At 44.4% G+C, this 19,486-nt stretch overlaps 1 protein-coding gene across 1 annotated transcript in view; it reads left to right on the top strand.

Annotated features, from left to right (window-relative positions):
• LOC126471216 (rho GTPase-activating protein 45-like) overlaps positions 1–19,486 on the top strand; it is a 682,307-nt gene that overhangs the window by 327,853 nt on the left and 334,968 nt on the right. Inside the window, exon 4 of the mRNA XM_050099339.1 lies at positions 7,672–7,815. Coding sequence (XP_049955296.1) covers positions 7,672–7,815 — 144 coding nt within the window. The remainder of the gene's footprint in view (positions 1–7,671; positions 7,816–19,486) is intronic.

The raw sequence follows: 19,486 nt of genomic DNA, 5'->3' as shown, positions 1-19,486 counted from the left end.
AGTCTACCAATAGCATCAAATAATTTATTGCAACAGTGTTCTTTTTCCCTTTTTATTTCCCGATAACTGTATAATTTCGTGACTCAACTACTGACGAGAGCTTTTAATGTCATATAGTATTTGAAACAGCAACTCGTTGCTAAGAAAATCGCTACCATTTTGCTCTGCACCGGCCACTGAAATAACATTCACTATAGTCAACGACCGTTACAACTCACGTCGGTATGTAATTTTAAAAAACTTCCTTCATGAATTAAAAATTGTTAATATAGTGCACAGTTTCCTATTCACTCCCAAACAAAGTTGCATTCAGCTCTACACGAAGCGATACTGTCGCAAATAGCTGTTACATTCACGATATTGCTGCGTTGATTTTTTGGACCCATTCGAAAGTTGCGTTGAATTAACAGTCGTGTATCAATTTTCACTATATGTAAACGTACTTCTTTCGCTTACACTTACACCTCCTGCAGTGATCGTATATTTGCTATTGGTGATCTATTTTGGTATCGGACAATGGCTGGGTCAAGTTGCAGAAATGCAAGATTAACTGTATACAACTTATAAAGAATGCAAAATATGGAAGACGAGCGATTCAAAAAAAAAAAAAAAAAAAAAAAAAAAAAAAAAAAAAAAAAAGAAGCTTGCCGTACCCTTTGAGAATCTGTCTCATAGTTGGGAAACAGACTATCATTCTTGATGATCACTTTCACTCATTCCGTTATTGTATTTCAGGATGCATTCGGGCTTCATTGTTTTCCTAAACTGTTTGCCTGTATGTTTCAACCATCTCTACAATTCGACGTTTCGTTGATATCGTGTCTCATACACGTCGCGATTGTCTTTCTATTTCAGAGCCAACAAATTATTGAAACATCTCCATAAACATTATTCATTGTATAAAATTTGTTTCTCAATATTTTTAGCATATTTTGCCTACTGCTGCGTACTGTATCGGTAACATTTTCGTTCTCCTAGTGTAACTTTAAAAAACAGTTGGGGGAGGAATAGGCTACCAGTTGTCAATGTTCCTTCAGAGATGCGTGCATGACCGAAGGAATACAGATGGAGGTGGTTCATATTCGCAACTGCAATTATATTTCCTGTCTTTCATAGCAGCTATAGTCACCGTTGTGCCTGTTTCTTCGGACATCCATGTATGTCTGAAGCAACATTTCATCATACCTGGCCAAGCGGTTAAAGGTGCTACAGTCTGGAACCGCGTGACCGCTACGGTCGCAGGTTCGAATCCTGCCTCGGGCATGGATGTGTGTGATGTCCTTAGGTTAGTTAGGTTTAAGTAGTTCTGAGTTCTAGCGGACTGATGACCTTAGAAGTTAAGTCCCATAGTGCTCAGAGCCATTTGAACCATCATACCTCTTCACAGCACAGGCACTGAAATTTAGTTTTTATCGGCCAATACCGGACCTGCAACTTAAAAATAAACATTAATCGGAAGTACAAGTACAGGTGTGACACATGCACGACGTATTGAAGTTTGGAGCTGGACGTGAGAGTCGTGTTCAGAAAGGTGCAGCAGCGCCGGAGCAGTAGCTCAGCGCATTTACTAAGAGGGTTAGCCCTCTGTAACAAAAAAAAAAAAAAAAAAAAAAGTTACTTAAGCATTCAACTAAGAAATTGAAGGTGTGTCGAGGCTTACGAGAAAGACAGGCCGCGGTGCATACGTCACGAAGGTAGGCCAAGCTCACTCAACTCAGCAGACAAACTGCGTTTCTACACCTGTTAACTCGTAGCTAGGTGTGTATGTACGAACAAGAATTGCATCTTCTACTGGAATCCACTATTATGGGATCTTATTGTTTTTAGTTCTACAATGATAAGAAGTCCATAGGCCTACTAATAATTTGTTACGCCTGCACTGGGGTACAATATAATTAAAATCTGGCCAAAATGGTTATCAGTTGCATAAGGCAGCACATCTTTTATGAAATGAGGATTGTTACGCAGAAGAGACTAAATACTATAAACAAGCCGTTATACCATATATGTCGAGAATTGATTTAAAATTTTGTTGTACAACTAGTAATCAGTAATACTTCATAATAGCAGATCCCAGTAGAAGATCCAATTCTCGTTAGTACGTACACATCCAGTTGTGAGTTAACAGGTTTAGAAACACATTTTGCCCGCTGAGTTAAGCGAGCGAACGAGCTCAGGCCTACCCTCGTGACGTACGCGCCGCGGCCTGTCTTTCTTGGGGGCCTCGAGGTGTATCGTGTGACGTGTGCGTAGGCTAAATGACGAGGACAATAACAAATAAAGTGAAAATAAAAGGGGAAAAAGCGGTTAAGATGACTGCTCGTATAAAGCGGGAAGTCGTGGTCCGTGTCCAGGTCCGGTACAAATTTACATTGACGCCATTCTGTTATACAGCTGGAAGTGGTTCATTTTCGCAAATGCGAATATATTTCCTGCCCTTGTAACAGTCCGCGAAATGGTCCAGGTTGGAGAGCGTTCCCTGGGCGATGTCATCGCTCTGGAAGGCAAAATGGATCAAAACAAATAGGCACATATCCTAGGGGATCACGTCCACTCCTACATGTTTTTCCTCAGCACGATGGCATCTAGAAGCAGGACAATGCAACTTGTCACACAGCTCTCAGTGTAAGTGTGTGGTTCGAAGAGCATCAGGGTGAGTTTACCGTTCACCCCTGGGCACCAAACTCCCCAGATTTAGACTTAATCGAGAATCAGTGGGACCACCTCGTCCGGGATGTAGGCGTTATAGATCTTCAACAGAGTAACCTAGCGCAGCTGGCTGCGGCACTGGAGTTGACATGGCTCCACTTCCCTGTCACTATCTTCCACAACCTCATTGATTCTGTTCCTGCGCGTCTCGCTGCGCTTCGCGCTCCGAAAGTTGGTTATTTAGGCTTCTGACAGGTGGTCACATTAATGTGAATGGAAAATGTACAAGACATAATGAATGGGCAGAAAACATGGGGTTAGAGTAAACCAAAGAAATACAAAAGTAATCAGAAGTAGCAGAAATGAAATTAGTGATAAACTTAACACCAAAATTGAGGACCACGAAGTGAAGGAGCTGTGCTGCCTTGGAAGCAAACTACCGTATAAAGGACGAAGCTAAGAGGACATAAGACGCAGACAAGAACAGGCGAAGAGGGCGAAAGAAGTCTAGTACTGACATGTGGAACAATCGGGTCTACTGCCGGATGTTTGTGTCGCTCTGGCACAATATTTCGGCCACGTAACTCGTTGGCTTCTTCAGATGCTACCTGAGACTGCCGTATTGGAGGATTTTTTTTAGCACTTTTCATTCCTTCCCATAAGGGGAAGGCGGGCCTTTCTAGAGCTTGCTTTGCTCTTTTTCGGCCGAGGGAGTACATGGGACATCACTGGTTATTTTATTTTATTTGTTTGCATGTGTGCTAATGGAAATTTGGGGGGAATTTATCTCCCAGTTGGGAATTTATTTGCAGGAAGTTCGGGGGAGAGCTCCGGTATTTACCTTACGGCCTAAGGAAAACCTGCAACCCGGCCAGAGCTGCTGGTGTTGTCACCTTTGGTTGTTGTTTGTTGTTTCGTTTTGGTTCTTCTCGTTCATTCGTCTCCTGCCGGTCAGTATCGGTTGTAGCAGCGGTAGTTGGAGTAGTATCCTTGTCTGCGCCGTCGTTTCTCCTCTTCGTCCCGGAGGCGACCTTCTTCTTCTTCTCTTGCCCTTTCCGCGCGGTACTCTAGCCAGCTGCGTTGATCCCTGTTTCGCGCTGCGGGATTTGGGCACGCCTCGTCCATCACCTCGAGGTTAACTATAGATCTGCTGTCTGTAATGACTTCTTTGTCGATCAGTGTGGTGCGGTTTGTTTGCACAGCTTGGTCGATTGCAGCAATCGGTCATCATTTCCGATTGCGTCTCCGCTGCTGTCAGTTGCGGTCTGCGCTCGAATGCCTCCCGTAACTTGAGGCAGGCAGCTTCCATCTCCGCATGCAGCGCGATCTTGAAGCGCGTTTCCGCCTCTTTCAGCGCATCCTCGATGGATGCGTGCGATTCTTTTCTGTTGCTGTCCTCTCGTGAGCCGCTTTCTGCCACTGCGGCGTCTTCGGCTTCTCGGCGGTCAGGCGCCTTCCGATGTCGTCTATTGTCGGTCAGCCCCTTTGCCACTCTCACTGGCAATGGGGGCGGCTGTCCGCTCAGGTGGGCAGCTTGTTGTCATCTCTTTGTTCCTCTGCGCTGGGGAGGAGCGTGAGGACTTCTTGCGTCTTCTTCTCCGTCGTCTCTTGGTTTTGGTCTTCTCATGTTCTCCCGGTGCAGCTCACTGCGTTTGGTCGATTTTGGCGCGGTCTGCAAAGGCCTTGCAGCCACGCCAGCTGGCCACGTGCGGTCCGTGACAGCGGACGCACGTCGGTGCATCTTCTCGTGGTCTTGTGCATGTGTGGCTGTCATGATTGCCAGCGCACTTGACACAGGTTGATTGGTTGCGGCAGTATTTTGGAGGATCTTGTCCAGTGTTTATGCCCAGAGGGCGCTGGGTGCTCTCTCTGCAGTCTGAGGGAGCACCGGGGAAGAGACAACACATTACAGGCAGCGCCAGGCGGACGCGGACGGCAGAGAGAGCACCCAGCGCCCTCTGGGCATAAATACTGGACAAGATCATCCAATAAGGCAGTCTCAGGTAGCGCTGTGCTTGAGCAACACTAGCATCCGGCAGTAGACCCGATTATTCCACATGAAAAGATCTCGCCAGTGAAGCCTGAAGAGTTACAAGTCTAGTACTGTCAACTTTGACCTCGAACTGAATAAGAAATTTCTGAGAATTGTACAAAAGTGCATCGTAGAATGTGAGGAAACCGGAAAAGAGAGAATCGAAGCGTCTGGGATGGAATGCTTTAGAAAGATGTCGGAAATTTGGTAGACTGGCACTAAAAGAACTGAGGTTCTCCGCATAATCGGCGAGGAAAGAAATACGTGGCGAACACTGACGACAAGAGGAGACATGATGATTGGACATGAGTTCAAGGAATAACTTCCCATGGTACATGCGGGAACTTGTAATGGTACTTGAATTACGTAACCATTACGGCACCTCACCTCAACCTCTCGATACCAACAATATTCTACTGTGTTTCTGTAAAATAGTTAACATATTTCTGTGACAAAATTCAGATTTTATTTCATTAATGTAGAGGTACTTCGATACATCGATATGTATATATTGCAATGATATTATTCTTATGTGTATTCTTTCTTTTGTCACTATGATCTTTGACGTACTTGTAACTCTGATTTTTGGGCGCGTAAGCGGTTATTAGAGAGTCAAGCTTTGGTCGTCATGTTAAAAAGACGCAAATTATAGTCAGTTTATGAAATGTGAACTTTAACAGTGAGGAAGACATTTTCAAGTATGTTTTATATTGCGAAGTGATGTTTTGGAACGAGTTACGTGATATTGCAAAAAAAGTAATAAAACAGAAGTGTAACTTAAATTAAGAGTACTGATTACTATTTTACATCACCATTGTCCTAACTTGCAAAAGTTTAATCTTCGAGAATGGTTTATGAAACACATCTATAAAACTTTTGAATATCGCAGAATAACGCCTAGGCGTCTTTGCATCCGTGCTTGGAATCATCACCACCTAGATTTTCGGCGATTGAGCCATGAGTTCACAACGAGACCAGCGTGGGAAAGACGAAAAAATGAGTGCCTAGTTTACCCATTATGTCAAGAAATGACTTTATTAACCGTGCTCTAATGACACCTGCAACATAATATAACTTTGTTGTTGCCCGAAAATGCAACAATGGTTCAAATGGCTCTGAGCACTGAGCGACTTAACTTCTGAGGTCATCAGTCGCCTAGAACTTAGAACTACACTCCTGGAAATGGAAAAAAGAACACATTGACACCGGTGTGTCAGACCCACCATACTTGCTCCGGACACTGCGAGAGGGCTGTACAAGCAATGATCACACGCACGGCACAGCGGACACACCAGGAACCGCGGTGTTGGCCGTCGAATGGCGCTAGCTGCGCAGCATTTGTGCACCGCCGCCGTCAGTGTCAGCCAGTTTGCCGTGGCATACGGAGCTCCATCGCAGTCTTTAACACTGGTAGCATGCCGCGACTGCGTGGACGTGAACCGTATGTGCAGTTGACGGACTCTGAGTGAGGGCGTATAGTGGACATGCGGGAGGCCGGGTGGACATACCGCCGAATTGCTCAACACGTGGGGCGTGAGGTCTCCACAGTACATCGATGTTGTCGCCAGTGGTCGGCGGAAGGTGCACGTGCCCGTCGACCTGGGACCGGACCGCAGCGACGCACGGATGCACGCCAAGACCGTAGGATCCTACGCAGTGCCGTAGGGGACCGCACCGCCACTTCCCAGCAAATTAGGGACACTGTTGCTCCTGGGGTATCGGCGAGGACCATTCGCAACCGTCTCCATGAAGCTGGGCTACGGTCCCGCACACCGTTAGGCCGTCTTCCGCTCACGCCCCAACATCGTGCAGCCCGCCTCCAGTGGTGTCGCGACAGGCGTGAATGGAGGGACGAATGGAGACGTGTCGTCTTCAGCGATGAGAGTCGCTTCTGCCTTGGTGCCAATGATGGTCGAATGCGTGTTTGGCGCCGTGCAGGTGAGCGCCACAATCAGGACTGCATACGACCGAGGCACACAGGGCCAACACCCGGCATCATGGTGTGGGGAGCGATCACCTACACTGGCCGTACACCACTGGTGATCGCCGAGGGGACACTGAATAGTGCACGGTACATCCAAACCGTCATCGAACCCACCGTTCTACCATTCCTAGACCGGCAAGGGAACTTGCTGTTCCAACAGGACAATGCACGTTCGCATGTATCCCGTGCCACCCAACGTGCTCTAGAAGGTGTAAGTCAACTACCCTGGCCAGCAAGATCTCCGGATCTGTCCCCCATTGAGCATGTTTGGGACTGGATGAAGCGTCGTCTCACGCGGTCTGCACGTCCAGCACGAACGCTGGTCCAACTGAGGCGCCAGGTGGAAATGGCATGGCAAGTCGTTCCACAGGACTACATCCAGCATCTCTACGATCGTCTCCATGGGAGAATAGCAGCCTGCATTGCTGCGAAAGGTGGATATACACTGTACTAGTGCCGACATTGTGCATGCTCTGTTGCCTGTGTCTATGTGCCTGTGGTTCTGTCAGTGTGATCATGTGATGTATCTGACCCCAGGAATGTGTCAATAAAGTTTCCCCTTCCTGGGACAATGAATTCACGGTGTTGTTATTTCAATTTCCAGCAGTGTAATTAAACCTAACTAACCTGAGGATATCACACACATCCATCCCCCAGGGCATGATTCGACCCTGCGACCGTAGCGGTCGCTCGGCTCCAGACTGTAGCGCCCAGAACCGCACGGCCACTTCGGCCGGCCGTGAGCAACACTACAATCATAATTAATTTTTGACCTTTGTTGTGGTAGGGTTGTTATAAACTGTAGAGGGTGAGAACTGTAGACGCTAGGTGCAAATCCTAGCTTGAGATGAAGAGCTTGGCGGCCAACATCATACCAGCGGCCAACGTCATAACAGTCAGAAGACGGGATCCTAAAAAAAGCTATTTACACAAAAATAATGCTAATACCAATGATATGTGAACTGCGGATGTGGTTTGTCTGATGGTGTACTGCTTCTTGTTGCAGTGGATCGGGAGAGCCAGCGCGTGGAGGCACACGCGTGTGTGGGCGAGGTGACTCGCATCCTGCGAGCAGTGCTGGACAAGTATCCCGCCATGCAGTCGGCGCGGCTGCTCGCCGCTGCGGGTGCGCTCGTGCAACACATGAAAGGTAACACCTGCTGAATCTTGTTCATTAAAATTTCAGCTCTAGTCAGCCATTATCTGTAATCATACTTGTCACTCAATACCCTGCCTGTAAATTAAAGTGAAACACCCAGAAGACATGGTCGTATGTCAGTATAACTTTGTAGACGTACACACCATCGAAGGTTATGTAAATAATTACAGTTGCACTTCTCTGTAAAAGGTAAGCCGCCCACCAGGGTTCATTAGTGATGTTCGCGTTTATTGTTGTTACCAATCCTGGTAAGGGGTATACGAGTGGGGACCCAAAAGAAACCGGACTGTTGTCATAAAAATTGTTGATGAACCTTTTTACAAAATTACTTTAATCACCCTCAAAATACTCTCCATTACATGCGATGCACTTGTCAAGTCTCTTTTCCTACTGTTGGAAGCATGTTTGGAACTCTTCAAGTTTGATATTGTCCAGTGCCCTTTGCGAAGCTGGTTTTACCGTCTCCACATCGTCATAATGCTCCTCTTTTAGCATTTTTTTCATTCGTGGAAATAGGAAAAAGTCGCACGGGGCTAAGTCCGGCGAATACGGAGCGTGGGGAACGATAGACCACCTCTGAGGTGCCAAATAGTGGGTCACTCCTAAGGCCGTTGGTGCTGGAGCGTTGTCGTGATGCAGAAACCAGTCACTTGATCGCCAAAGTTCCGGACGTTTCCTCCTCACATCCTCTCGCAGACGCCTTAAAACATCCAAGTAAAAGTGCTGGTTAACGGCCTGGCCAGGGGGTACGAATTTCCGATGCACAATTCCACGAACATCAAAAAAGACAATGATCATCGTCTTCACATTTGACCTCACTTGCCTTGGGAGAGTTGGGAGTCCTCCACTGGCTTGACGCCTGCTTGGTTTCTGGGTCATACCCGTAACACCAACCCTCACCCCCTGTAATGACTTTGTACAAGAAGTTTGGATCACGTGCAATCTCTGTTTTCAAGTCGTGACACACATTCATGAGGATGGTTTTTTACTCCTGTGCGAGAAGGCGCGGAAAAAAATTAGCAGCAACACGTCTCACGTGCAAATCCTCACTCAAAATCCTCTGGCACGTGCTCCAACTGATTCCTGTCTCTGCTGAATTTTGGTCGATCGTTTGGCGATGATCCTCGTTGATCTTTTGGCGGACCTTTTCAATGTTCTCCTCATTTCGCGATGTTGAATGGCGTCCAGAACGAGCTTGGTCTTCAACACACATCTCACCACGTTTAAAGAGCCCAAACCACTCGAAAACCTGTGTGCGGCTCATAGCGTCCTCCTGGAAAGCTTCCTGAAGCATTTGGTGTGTCTCCGTTGCTGTTTTTTTAAGCAGGAAACAAAATTTCACACACACTCTTTGTTCTTTTAAAGTTGCCATAACGACTTCGCAGGGGTAACCCGCCAACAGTCAGAGAAACACAATACCACACTTGCACGTTCAGCTCTACACTGACGCCGTCTGTACAGCAGTTTCATGAAGGTCTCTACTACACCATCTAGCGTCAGAACCCTGTACTACGTCTACGAGTGGCAGCGCCCTCGGAGTCCGGTTTCTTTTGGGTCCCCCCTCGTATAAAGGGCGTGAACAGTTTCAGATGTTACGACTTTGTGCACGACTCGGAGACGCCACATATTAGTTTGAGACACCGTTATCAGCTTCTGAGAGTTTGATAGGTGCCTCATTGTAGGTCTCCATTGAGCTGGTTGACCTAATCATGCAATATCCAGATTTGTGAGACTTTCGGATTTGACAGCGACCTGATGTCGTGGGAAAGTGACGGCAGGCATACTCGTCGTCTACGCTCCGACCGATCACTTCTGACCTCCAAAAGTAGGGACCGCCGTTTTGTGCAACAAGCACATCGTAGTCCCTTCACATCTGCGCCTCCCATCCCAGAACAATTAATGGACTTCCTGTAACATTCTGTGTCATCGTGCACCGTTGGTTGGAGAGTAGCAGCAGCTGGACCGTCCGATGCTTAGGGTGGCATTAACACTACAACACAAACGGCTACGTTTTGCGTGGTGCAGTGGACTGAAAGCATGGACTGCTGATGAACTGCGTCGTACTGCGTTCAATGACGAACCGTGTTTCAGCACTACGCCGAGTGACTATCGTGAACGTGTACTGCGGCAACCTGGGTGTCACTTTTCAATAGGATAATGCTCGTCTACACATGACGCTTGTTTCTATGAACTGCGGTGTGATACTGATTTACACCCGTGGCCAGTAAGATCCTCAGAGCTGGCCCCGACAGAACATGCAGAGCTCAGCTCGGGCAACTGCGTCCTACTGCCGCTATCCAGGACAGTTACAACACTTATTGGCAAGCTTGCCCGAGGAGAGATACAACAGGTTTAAGACACCATTGCAAACCTAATCAATGGATGCATCCAAGCGAGAAAGGGTGCAGCTTAACAGTGGTAAGTGGGCTTATACTGCAAATTATTTTTCAATTTGACTCGATTTTGCAATCAATGAAATATCATCACAAACCCTTTCAGTCCGTAAAATTTCATTTCGTTTGCTTCTCTCTTTCATGGTGCTTCATTTTTTTTTCTCAGGCTGAGGATCAGGCAGTACATTTACATATGTAGTCCTAAGGAAACTGTACGGTTTATTGCAGAGAGTACGTCGTGGAAAAAAAAACATTTTTTTTTTCCTGTCGTATTCCATTCGCGTATTGAGATAGGGAAAATTACTATCTGTTTCTCTTTTCACCATGAGCACTTTTCTTTAAGAAAATGGAGAATTGAGTTTAATTCTCTGTGTATTTTGACGTATTAGACGACGAAAAACAGTAAAAATATTCTTTCACTAAAAACATAGATGGTTAGAGGATCAGCACGATCGTGCGAGTCCGGGTTTATTTTAGCGTAAATGTTCGCCGAGTTACTGCAACATATTCGACATTATGAAGAACAGTAATAAATAAAAACTTGTCCTTATTCTATCTTTATTTAACAGAAATGCTAGCAAAATGTTACACAGTTTACAACTGATATTTTATGGCATAAAAACGTAATAATCTCAAAAAATTAATAAAACATTTTACGTTCCTTTAAAAATAACCGTAAGTAGCAGATCGCCAAAACACCTCAGTTTAACGTATTTACAACCTACCGACCTGGTGACAGCATGGTGCTTTGTCTTTACAAATATTACATGTGCCGCTATGTTTTGGCACCGAGCAGTATCATAAACAAGAGAATTATGTGGCGCAGAACGTGCACAGTCGCCGAAAGTCAGTTGGAAGTAAGACTATGGACCCAATGCGGCAGAAAGTAGCTAACCCACGCTCTTTTGTGGGTTCAGGTGCAAAGAGTTTGCACTGAATCTTATGATCTTCTATCCATGATCCCTATGCGAGATATAAAACTCGAAAAACATTAGTCCGCCAGGAAACATCAAGCCAAAACAGTCTAAGCCTTGATAACGGCTTCATTTCGGTGGAAAAGGAAGTCTGTAAGTTCCTTTTGGTATGCCATATCCAGCTAAAGCAACTCATTGATGACTAGATCCATTAGAGCTACCATACTGCATCTATATTGACTGCTACGTTTATCTCGCTGTTCCAGACAATCTCAGACATTTTTTGTAGGATTAGAATGTTACGGTATATTTATAATTTTTAACTTTTTGGGTCGTCTGACTACAACTGAATGAAACACAATTTTCGTGCCAAACGCGTTTCGCCTTTCTTCTCTGCAAGGCATCTTCAGTGGCTTGGAATATATACATATTTTTACTATTTAGTTTTCATTTTGGGGCAATGTTCCTATAGGTTATAAACATTTCAGGTGGTTTGTTTTTGCTACGATGAAGTAATATTTTAAATTCTACTTACAGGTTGCGTGGAAGATTTTCCACGTATTACGTTTCTGTTCCATTTTTGGTGCCGTTCCTTTTCTTACAATTGCCACTTCGGTTTTTTTTCACATTTCACAGCACTAGGAACTGAACACTTGTTTTGATGCAATGTTTTAGTTTGTGTTGCCAGCTGTCGGATGTTATTGCCAAAGATCGAATGTTACTGCCAACTACACAAACACGCGCACGCGCGCGCTTACACAAACAGATCACAGATACTTCAAAAATTACACTCGATAGTTAGCAATAACATTAGATCTTTGGTAATAACATCTGACAGTCAGAAACACAAACCAAAACACTCCATCGAAACAAGTGTTCAGTTTCTAATGCTGTGAAATGTGGTAAAAACCTCAAGTGGCAATTACAAGAAAAGAAACGGCACCAAAAATGGAAAAGAAACATAATATGTAAAAAATCGTCCACACAGCCCGTAAGTAGAATTTCAAATTTTACTACATCATAGCAAAAACCAACAACTAGAACTGTTTATAACCTATAGGAACATTGCCCCAAAATGTAAACTAAATGGTAAAAATATGTACATATTCCAGGCTACTAAACATGCATAGTAGAGAATACAGGCGAAACGCGTATGGCACAAAAATTGTGTTTCGTTCAGTTGTAGTCAGACGGTTCAAAAAGTAAAATGTTGTCAATATACCGTATTACACGCAACTAAGGAAGACAGGACTACGTAAATTGAAGATGATTAGGATGTTTTCAGCTTCCAATCATGAAATGTTCACAACACAGTCACCATTAACATGAAGAAGAAAGGGCAATACTTTGCCCCTAAGAATGTTGAAATAAATATCCTGGTTCACATTCACGGTAACAACAAAAAGTGGGTCCATGTCATGATACGAAAAGCACCCCAAAGCATCGCAGAACCACCTCCAGGGTGAACTACACTCTCAGCTACATGGTTTAAAAGACTGATTGTGCCTTTGGTGCACTTCATTCTTTGCATCATTTAAAAAGAGGCAAAATAGCGACCAGCCAGATCACACTACACACCACTGTGAGAGATGATTTTTTTCTAAGGTATCATGCTCTAAATGTGCACTGCATGTCGATCTCTTCGCGTTGTTAACTCGGACATTGGTTGAGACTGTTGTATCCTGCCTGTTCGTCAAATATGGGGTGCCTAGGAAACCTGCCTTCTCAGATAGCTAGACAACAATTCCAGCAAATCGTATTAATGAATTTTATTTACACACAATAAATAACAATACTTAACTTTGAGAATTTACGATGATGTGTCGCAAGCAAAGGGAGACATGCAACATAAGCAATCTCTTCAGTATATACAATTCGCAAAACAAGACAAGTATTACTGTTCCTAAGTCGCTGCTGTACAAGTGCCTATTTTTCATACCGCTGTCGAAGTCGGCGAACTGCTATAGTGGCCGGCACGAAAATACGGCTTCAATGTCATCTCGCCGTCTTACAGCATTGTCAACTTTTTATAGTGATAATTTCAAATATTTGTAGAAATTCAAAAAAAATATTCGGCAATGTTTAGTCTACAATATGATGGAGTACTTTCCAAAAGAAAATTCTCACTATCTGCTGGGAAAAAAATGAAAACTAACGTTACAAGAAATTTTGGAGGAAAATAATTTTTTACTTCAACCTGTGTTAGTAACAGAATCACTAATGTAACTGGACTGAAAAAAAATGAACGTCTTCAAAGTTTACAGATGCATATGCTGCGTCTTTTATTCCAGAAACATAAAAGTATTCTAAGATAAAAAATAAAATGTTATAAGATGTGTGAAACTGCCGACTGCGGAGCGAAAAATGTAGTCGCTGATGAATTTTCGTTCTGTAGGACTGTAGAGGAACTTCCCCCTAGAAGGTTGTTAAGAAAACTACAAAATTATTTTTGGTAAGATTTCAGATATCATTATTGTACCATATCACGCACAGAGGCCAATTACTTCCTTGATATTCCGCGCGCAGCAACGCGCGAGTCGTTGTAGGCCGTCGCCAAGAGTTTTGTTCGGACTGTTTTCCTTAATATGACCGAGAATATTCCCTACTTCCCGAAAATATTTTACTGGCTGCAAATACATATCCTTCGTCCTTGCATCCATCAGACAAAACGCAAATATATCCTACGCAAAAATAATTGTACTAATTTAGAAGCCAATATTTTCACTGAAGTCGAGCAAAATATTTATTCGAAAGTATTTGTGAAACCCAAGTTTTATCTAAATTTTTGTAAGCCTATTATTCTCAGCACGCAATATGTGCTTGGTAGACAAAACCCTTGTTCTTACTACTGCAATGTCCCTGTCTTTTGTTACAAATCTCGTCCATCATTACAATTTCTGAATTAAAAATCAAGTGGGCGGAGAAGACAGTGCATTGAAGTGACGGGCCAGAATAATCAATTTATCATGGACATTACCCTGTATTTCCCTAGCCATCGGATACTATCGTCTGTCATATTAAAGTAGCACAATTTTACGTTCTAGCTTTTTGTAAAAGTCGTCAAGTATCATAGATTTCTATGCTGTTCTCGAAGAATAAGAATAGGTGCTGTGACTGTTCTGATGTGACTGCATTGTTTATGTATACAGTCTATACAGAACCACCACAACATTTGTCATTTTATGAACTGCATTACTAATACTACGAAACAGCCAGTAACTCCTTCTATGAAAAAAAGGAGTTACATCTCGAATGTACAAGTAAACCAAATTCAGTAAGATTATATCTGAATGTAAAGACATTCGATACCGGTTTTTAGCAAGAACTGTTGTTAATTAATGCATAATTGACAATCTTATTTTACAATGAAATAAACACCCTTAGCTGCCTACAGGCGTTGACATACGTCAACGGGGACAGATGAAAATGTGTGCCCCAACCGGGACTCGAACCCGGGATTTCCTGCTTACATGGCAGACGCTCTAGCCATTTTTTTTATAATCTCATTTTGTTCGTTTTCGTTCGTTGTATCTGCTCGGGGCGGACGTCGGAAGACACACGTTTCAGTTCGTCGCTAATCCATTTACTCAGTTTTTTTTATTACAGAAGGCAACGAACCCCCTGACCGAACGCGCTGAGTTACCGTGCCGGCATCCAGCTGAGCCACCGAGGACATAGAGGATAGCGCGACTGCAGGAATTTATCTCTGACACGCCTCCCGCGAAACCCACATTCTCAACGTATTGTCCCGCACTACATTCGTAATGCCCCCGCCCATTATACTCATTACTCGCGGCGTGTTGCCGATTCCCGTAAGAGTTCGGGCACTGTTTGTGCATTCGCACAGAAGAAGAAGATGGTCAAGTGGCCGGTGAGCCTTAACTATTTATATACTAAGATGGTATCTGTTCTTTCGGACATGTCCGAAAGAACAGATACCACCTTAGTATATATAGTCTTATTTTAACTGACAGTTACTTTCGAGAAAACTAATCACCACCAGTTGTGATAAATTTATCAGACATCTACTGTAAGGGAAAAACATTCGAAGTATGTCCTTTCAACTGAAATGAATAGACAAACATTTAAATCAAGTCAGCTTTTTACATAGACGGCTCTTACCTAACTGACGGATCTTCTGGCTCCGTGTCTTCAGATTCACTGTCGCTTGTTTCAGCCATGTGTATCATCACAGATTCTACTGTTGTGTCTCTTAAACCCTGGTTCAAGAAATCAGTTTCTTGCCATGCTTCTACGTGTTTTATGCACCTCTCCCAGTCCTGTTGAGTAATATTGTCAAGAGCTTCTCGACATCAGCAAGTTTGAAAGTAGTATTCCTTTTCGCTACTTCTGGCTTTACTTGGGCCCATATCAATTCAATACGATTATACTGGCTGTGATACGGTGGTAGACGTACCACTTGGTGTCAGATTTCGTTTGCCAGGTGATCTAATCCGTGAGTCTTTTTGGCACGTACGATTTCTTCCTTAGACAGGAGTTCACCCTTCGTTTCATGGACTGAAAATGAAACATTCTTTCTCTTTAACCACACCATAATATCTATCTTGCGCCAATTTGAACATGGCAGCTTTTCTATCTCAGTTGAATGGTAACTGGCATTATCCATCACGATAATTGACCCTTGTTCCAGGCCGACATCAATGGACGAGATGTTCTAGGCGCTTCAGTCCGGAACCGCGCGACTGCTACGGTCGCAGGTTCGAATCCTGCTTTCGGCATGGATGTGTGTGATGTCCTTAGGTTAGTTAGGTTTAAGTAGCTCTAAGTTCTAGGGGACTGATGACCCCAGATGTTAAGTCCCATAGTCCTTAGAGCCATTTGAACCATTTTAACCCCCTTCCAGCGCTGACGACAGTCGAATAAACCAATTCCTAAAAACTTCTCCATTCATTTCTGAATGGTAATCGGATTGGCAAAAAACTTTTCCCACTACGGAAAACAAGTTTGGCCTCTGCTATTAAGCCTGTGGTTAATGAACCAGCGTGGGCGATGATTAATCGGTCACCTCTACCAGTAGGCACTTTCAAACCGCCGTTTCCTTTGGAGTCGTGCCATATATACTTACTGGTGTGGTTCTATGGAACCCAAGTTTCATCCAAGTACACTTCAGGCCTGGTGCCTTCAGCACGCAAGAAGTGCATTGTACGCAAAAACTTAGCTCTTGCTGCTGCAATGTATGTGCGTTCCGTTAAGAATTTCCGTCCGGCATTACAATTCTTGAATCGGAAACCGACGGAGCGGAGAAGACGAAGAACGGAGATTTCTGAGGCCAAGTAATTAATTTTTTCACGGAGGTCAGCCTGTATTTTTGTAGCCGTTGGATACTCTCCTCTGTCGTGATATTCAAGTACAGTTCTACGCACGTTCTCTTTGTTAAAATCGTCAGAGTCGGTTGATTTCCGTTCACGTTCGTATCCCTTTCTTGGAGAATCGAAACACTCATTCATGTCTGGAAATTCTCCCAATGACACAGATTTGCTAGTATGGCCTACAGTTGACTTGGAGACACCACACCCTTTAACAATAAGTTTATGAATTTGCGTAAAATTTAAGTTATTCCTCGCTTCTTCATTGTCGGCCAGATCAGTAAAAAGCTTGAGTACATTCGATATGATATTGTTCGAATGTTTACGAAACTCTTTCCGCCCTTTACGCACCGACCGGAGGAGTGCTACATCTACATCCACATAATTACTCTGCAATTCACATTTAAGTGCTTGGCAGAGGGTTCATTGAATCACAATCATACTATCTCTCTACCATTCCACTCCCGAACAGCGCGCGGGAAAAACGAACACCTAAACCTTTCTGTTCGAGCTCTGATTTCTCTTATTTTATTTTGATGATCATTCGTACCTATGTAGGTTGGGCTCAACAAAATATTTTTGCATTCGGAAGAGAAAGTTGGTGACTCAAATTTCGTAAATAGATTTCGCCGCGACGAAAAACGTCTTTGCTTTAATGACTTCCATCCCAACTCGCATATCATATCTGCCACACTCTCTTCCCTATTACGTGATAATACAAAACGAGCTGCCCTTTTTTGCACCCTTTCGATGTCCTCCGTCAATCCCACCTGGTAAGGATCCCACACCGCGCAGCAATATTCTAACAGAGGACGAACGAGTGTAGTGTAAGCTGTCTCTTTAGTGGACTTGTCGCATCTTCTAAGTGTCCTGCCAATGAAACGCCACCTTTGGCTCGCTTTCCCCACAATATTATCTATGTGGTCTTTCCAACTGAAGTTGTTCGTAATTTTAACACCCAGGTACTTAGTTGAATTGACAGCCTTGAGAATTGTACTATTTATCGACTAATCGAATTCCAACGGCGGATTTCTTTTGGAACTCATGTGGATCACCTCACAATTTTCGTTATTTAGCGTCAACTGCCACCTGCCACACCATACAGAAATCTTTTCTAAATCGCTTTGCAACTGATACTGGTCTTCGGATGACCTTACTAGACGGTAAATTACAGCATCAACTGCGAACAACCTAAGAGATCTGCTCAGATTGTCACCCAGGTCATTTATATAGATCAGGAACAGGAGAGGTCCCAGGACGCTTCCCTGGGGAACACCTGCTATCACTTCAGTTTTACTCGATCATTTGCCATCTATTACTACGAACAACTGATACTGGTCTTCGGATGACCTTACTAGACGGTAAATTACAGCATCAACTGCGAACAACCTAAGAGATCTGCTCAGATTGTCACCCAGGTCATTTATATAGATCAGGAACAGGAGAGGTCCCAGGACGCTTCCCTGGGGAACACCTGCTATCACTTCAGTTTTACTCGATCATTTGCCATCTATTACTACGAACTGCGACCTTCCTGATAGGAAATCACGAATCCAGTCGCACAACTGAGACGATACCCCATAGGCCCGCAGCTTGATTAGAAGTCGCTTGTGAGGAACGGTGTCAAAAGCTTTCCGGAAATCTAGAAATACGGAATCAACTTGAAATCCCCTGTCGATAGCGGCCATTACTTCTTGCGAATAAAGAGCTAGCTGTGTTGCACAAGAACGATGTTTTCTGAAACCATGCTGATTACGTATCAATAGATCGTTCCCTTCGAGGTGATTCATAATGTTTGAATACAGTATATGCTCCAAAACTCTACTGCAAACCGACGTCAATGATATAGGTCTGTAGTTCGTTGGATTACTCCTACTACCCTTCTTAAACACTGGTGCGACCTGCGCAATTTTCCAATCTGTAGGTGTGCCGGCCGGGGTGGCCAAGCGGTTAAAGGCGCTACAGTCTGGAACCGCGTGACTGCTACGGTCGCAGGTTCGAATCCTGCTTCGGGCATGGATGTGTGTGATGTCCCTAGGTTAGTTAGGTTTAAATAGTTCTAAGAGCCATTTGAGCCAATCTGTAGGTACAGATCTATCGGTGAGCGAGCGGTTGTATATGATTGCTAAATAGGGAGCTATTGTATCAGCGTAATCTGAAAGGAACCTAATCGGTTTACAATCTGGACCTGAAGACTCGCCCGTATCAAGCGATTTGAGTTGCTTCGCAACCCCTAAGGTATCTACTTCTAAGAAACTCATGCAAGCAGCTGTTCGTGTTTCAAATTCTGGAATATTCCATTCGTATTCCCTGGTGAAGGAATTTAGGAAAACTGCGTTCAATAACTTCGCTTTAGCGGCACAGTCGTCGGTAATAGTACCATCGCCACTGCGCAGTGAAGGTATTGACTGCACTTGCCGCTTGTGTACTTTACATACGACCAGAATTTCTTCGGATTTTCTACCAAATTTCGAGACAATGTTTCGTTGTGGAACCTGTTAAAGGCATCTCGCATTGAAGTCCGTGCCAAATTTCGCGCGTCTGTAAATTTTAGCCAATCTTCGGGATTTCGCGTTTTTCTGAACTTCGCATGCTTTTCCTGTTGCCTCTGCAACAGCGTTCGGACCTGAACTACAAGTAGGCCGTTGCTCCTGCACTGTTGTTCACCATCGAATACACGTCAAAACACCTTTTTAAAGACAGTAAGACACTGAAACCAGACGTGAACACTCGATATAGCACGGTAACATTGAGCTTTCAGCTGCTCTGGCCTATCGCACCACTACCTACATGGTAACAAAGCCGAGAGGCGGGAGAATCACAGCCCGCCCCTGCTGGCCGCAGGCAGCGGCCGTGACTTTGAGTACTCTACTTCCGTGCTGACCACTTTAGTCTTCAACTGACCGCGGCCAGGCGGCGCGGCGCTTATGTCCTCTTCGTGTCGAGGGCATTGCCGCCCTGGAGTGGCGTGCAACTGACTGACGTCTTCTTCACAACCCTCTCTGCTCTAACGTTCCGATCGGCGTGC

This window comes from Schistocerca serialis, chromosome 3 (assembly GCF_023864345.2).
Source record: "Schistocerca serialis cubense isolate TAMUIC-IGC-003099 chromosome 3, iqSchSeri2.2, whole genome shotgun sequence".
Classification (NCBI taxonomy): domain Eukaryota; kingdom Metazoa; phylum Arthropoda; class Insecta; order Orthoptera; family Acrididae; genus Schistocerca; species Schistocerca serialis.
The sequence above is the reverse complement of the archived record's forward strand: the minus strand, read 5'-3'. Positions and strand labels throughout refer to the sequence as shown.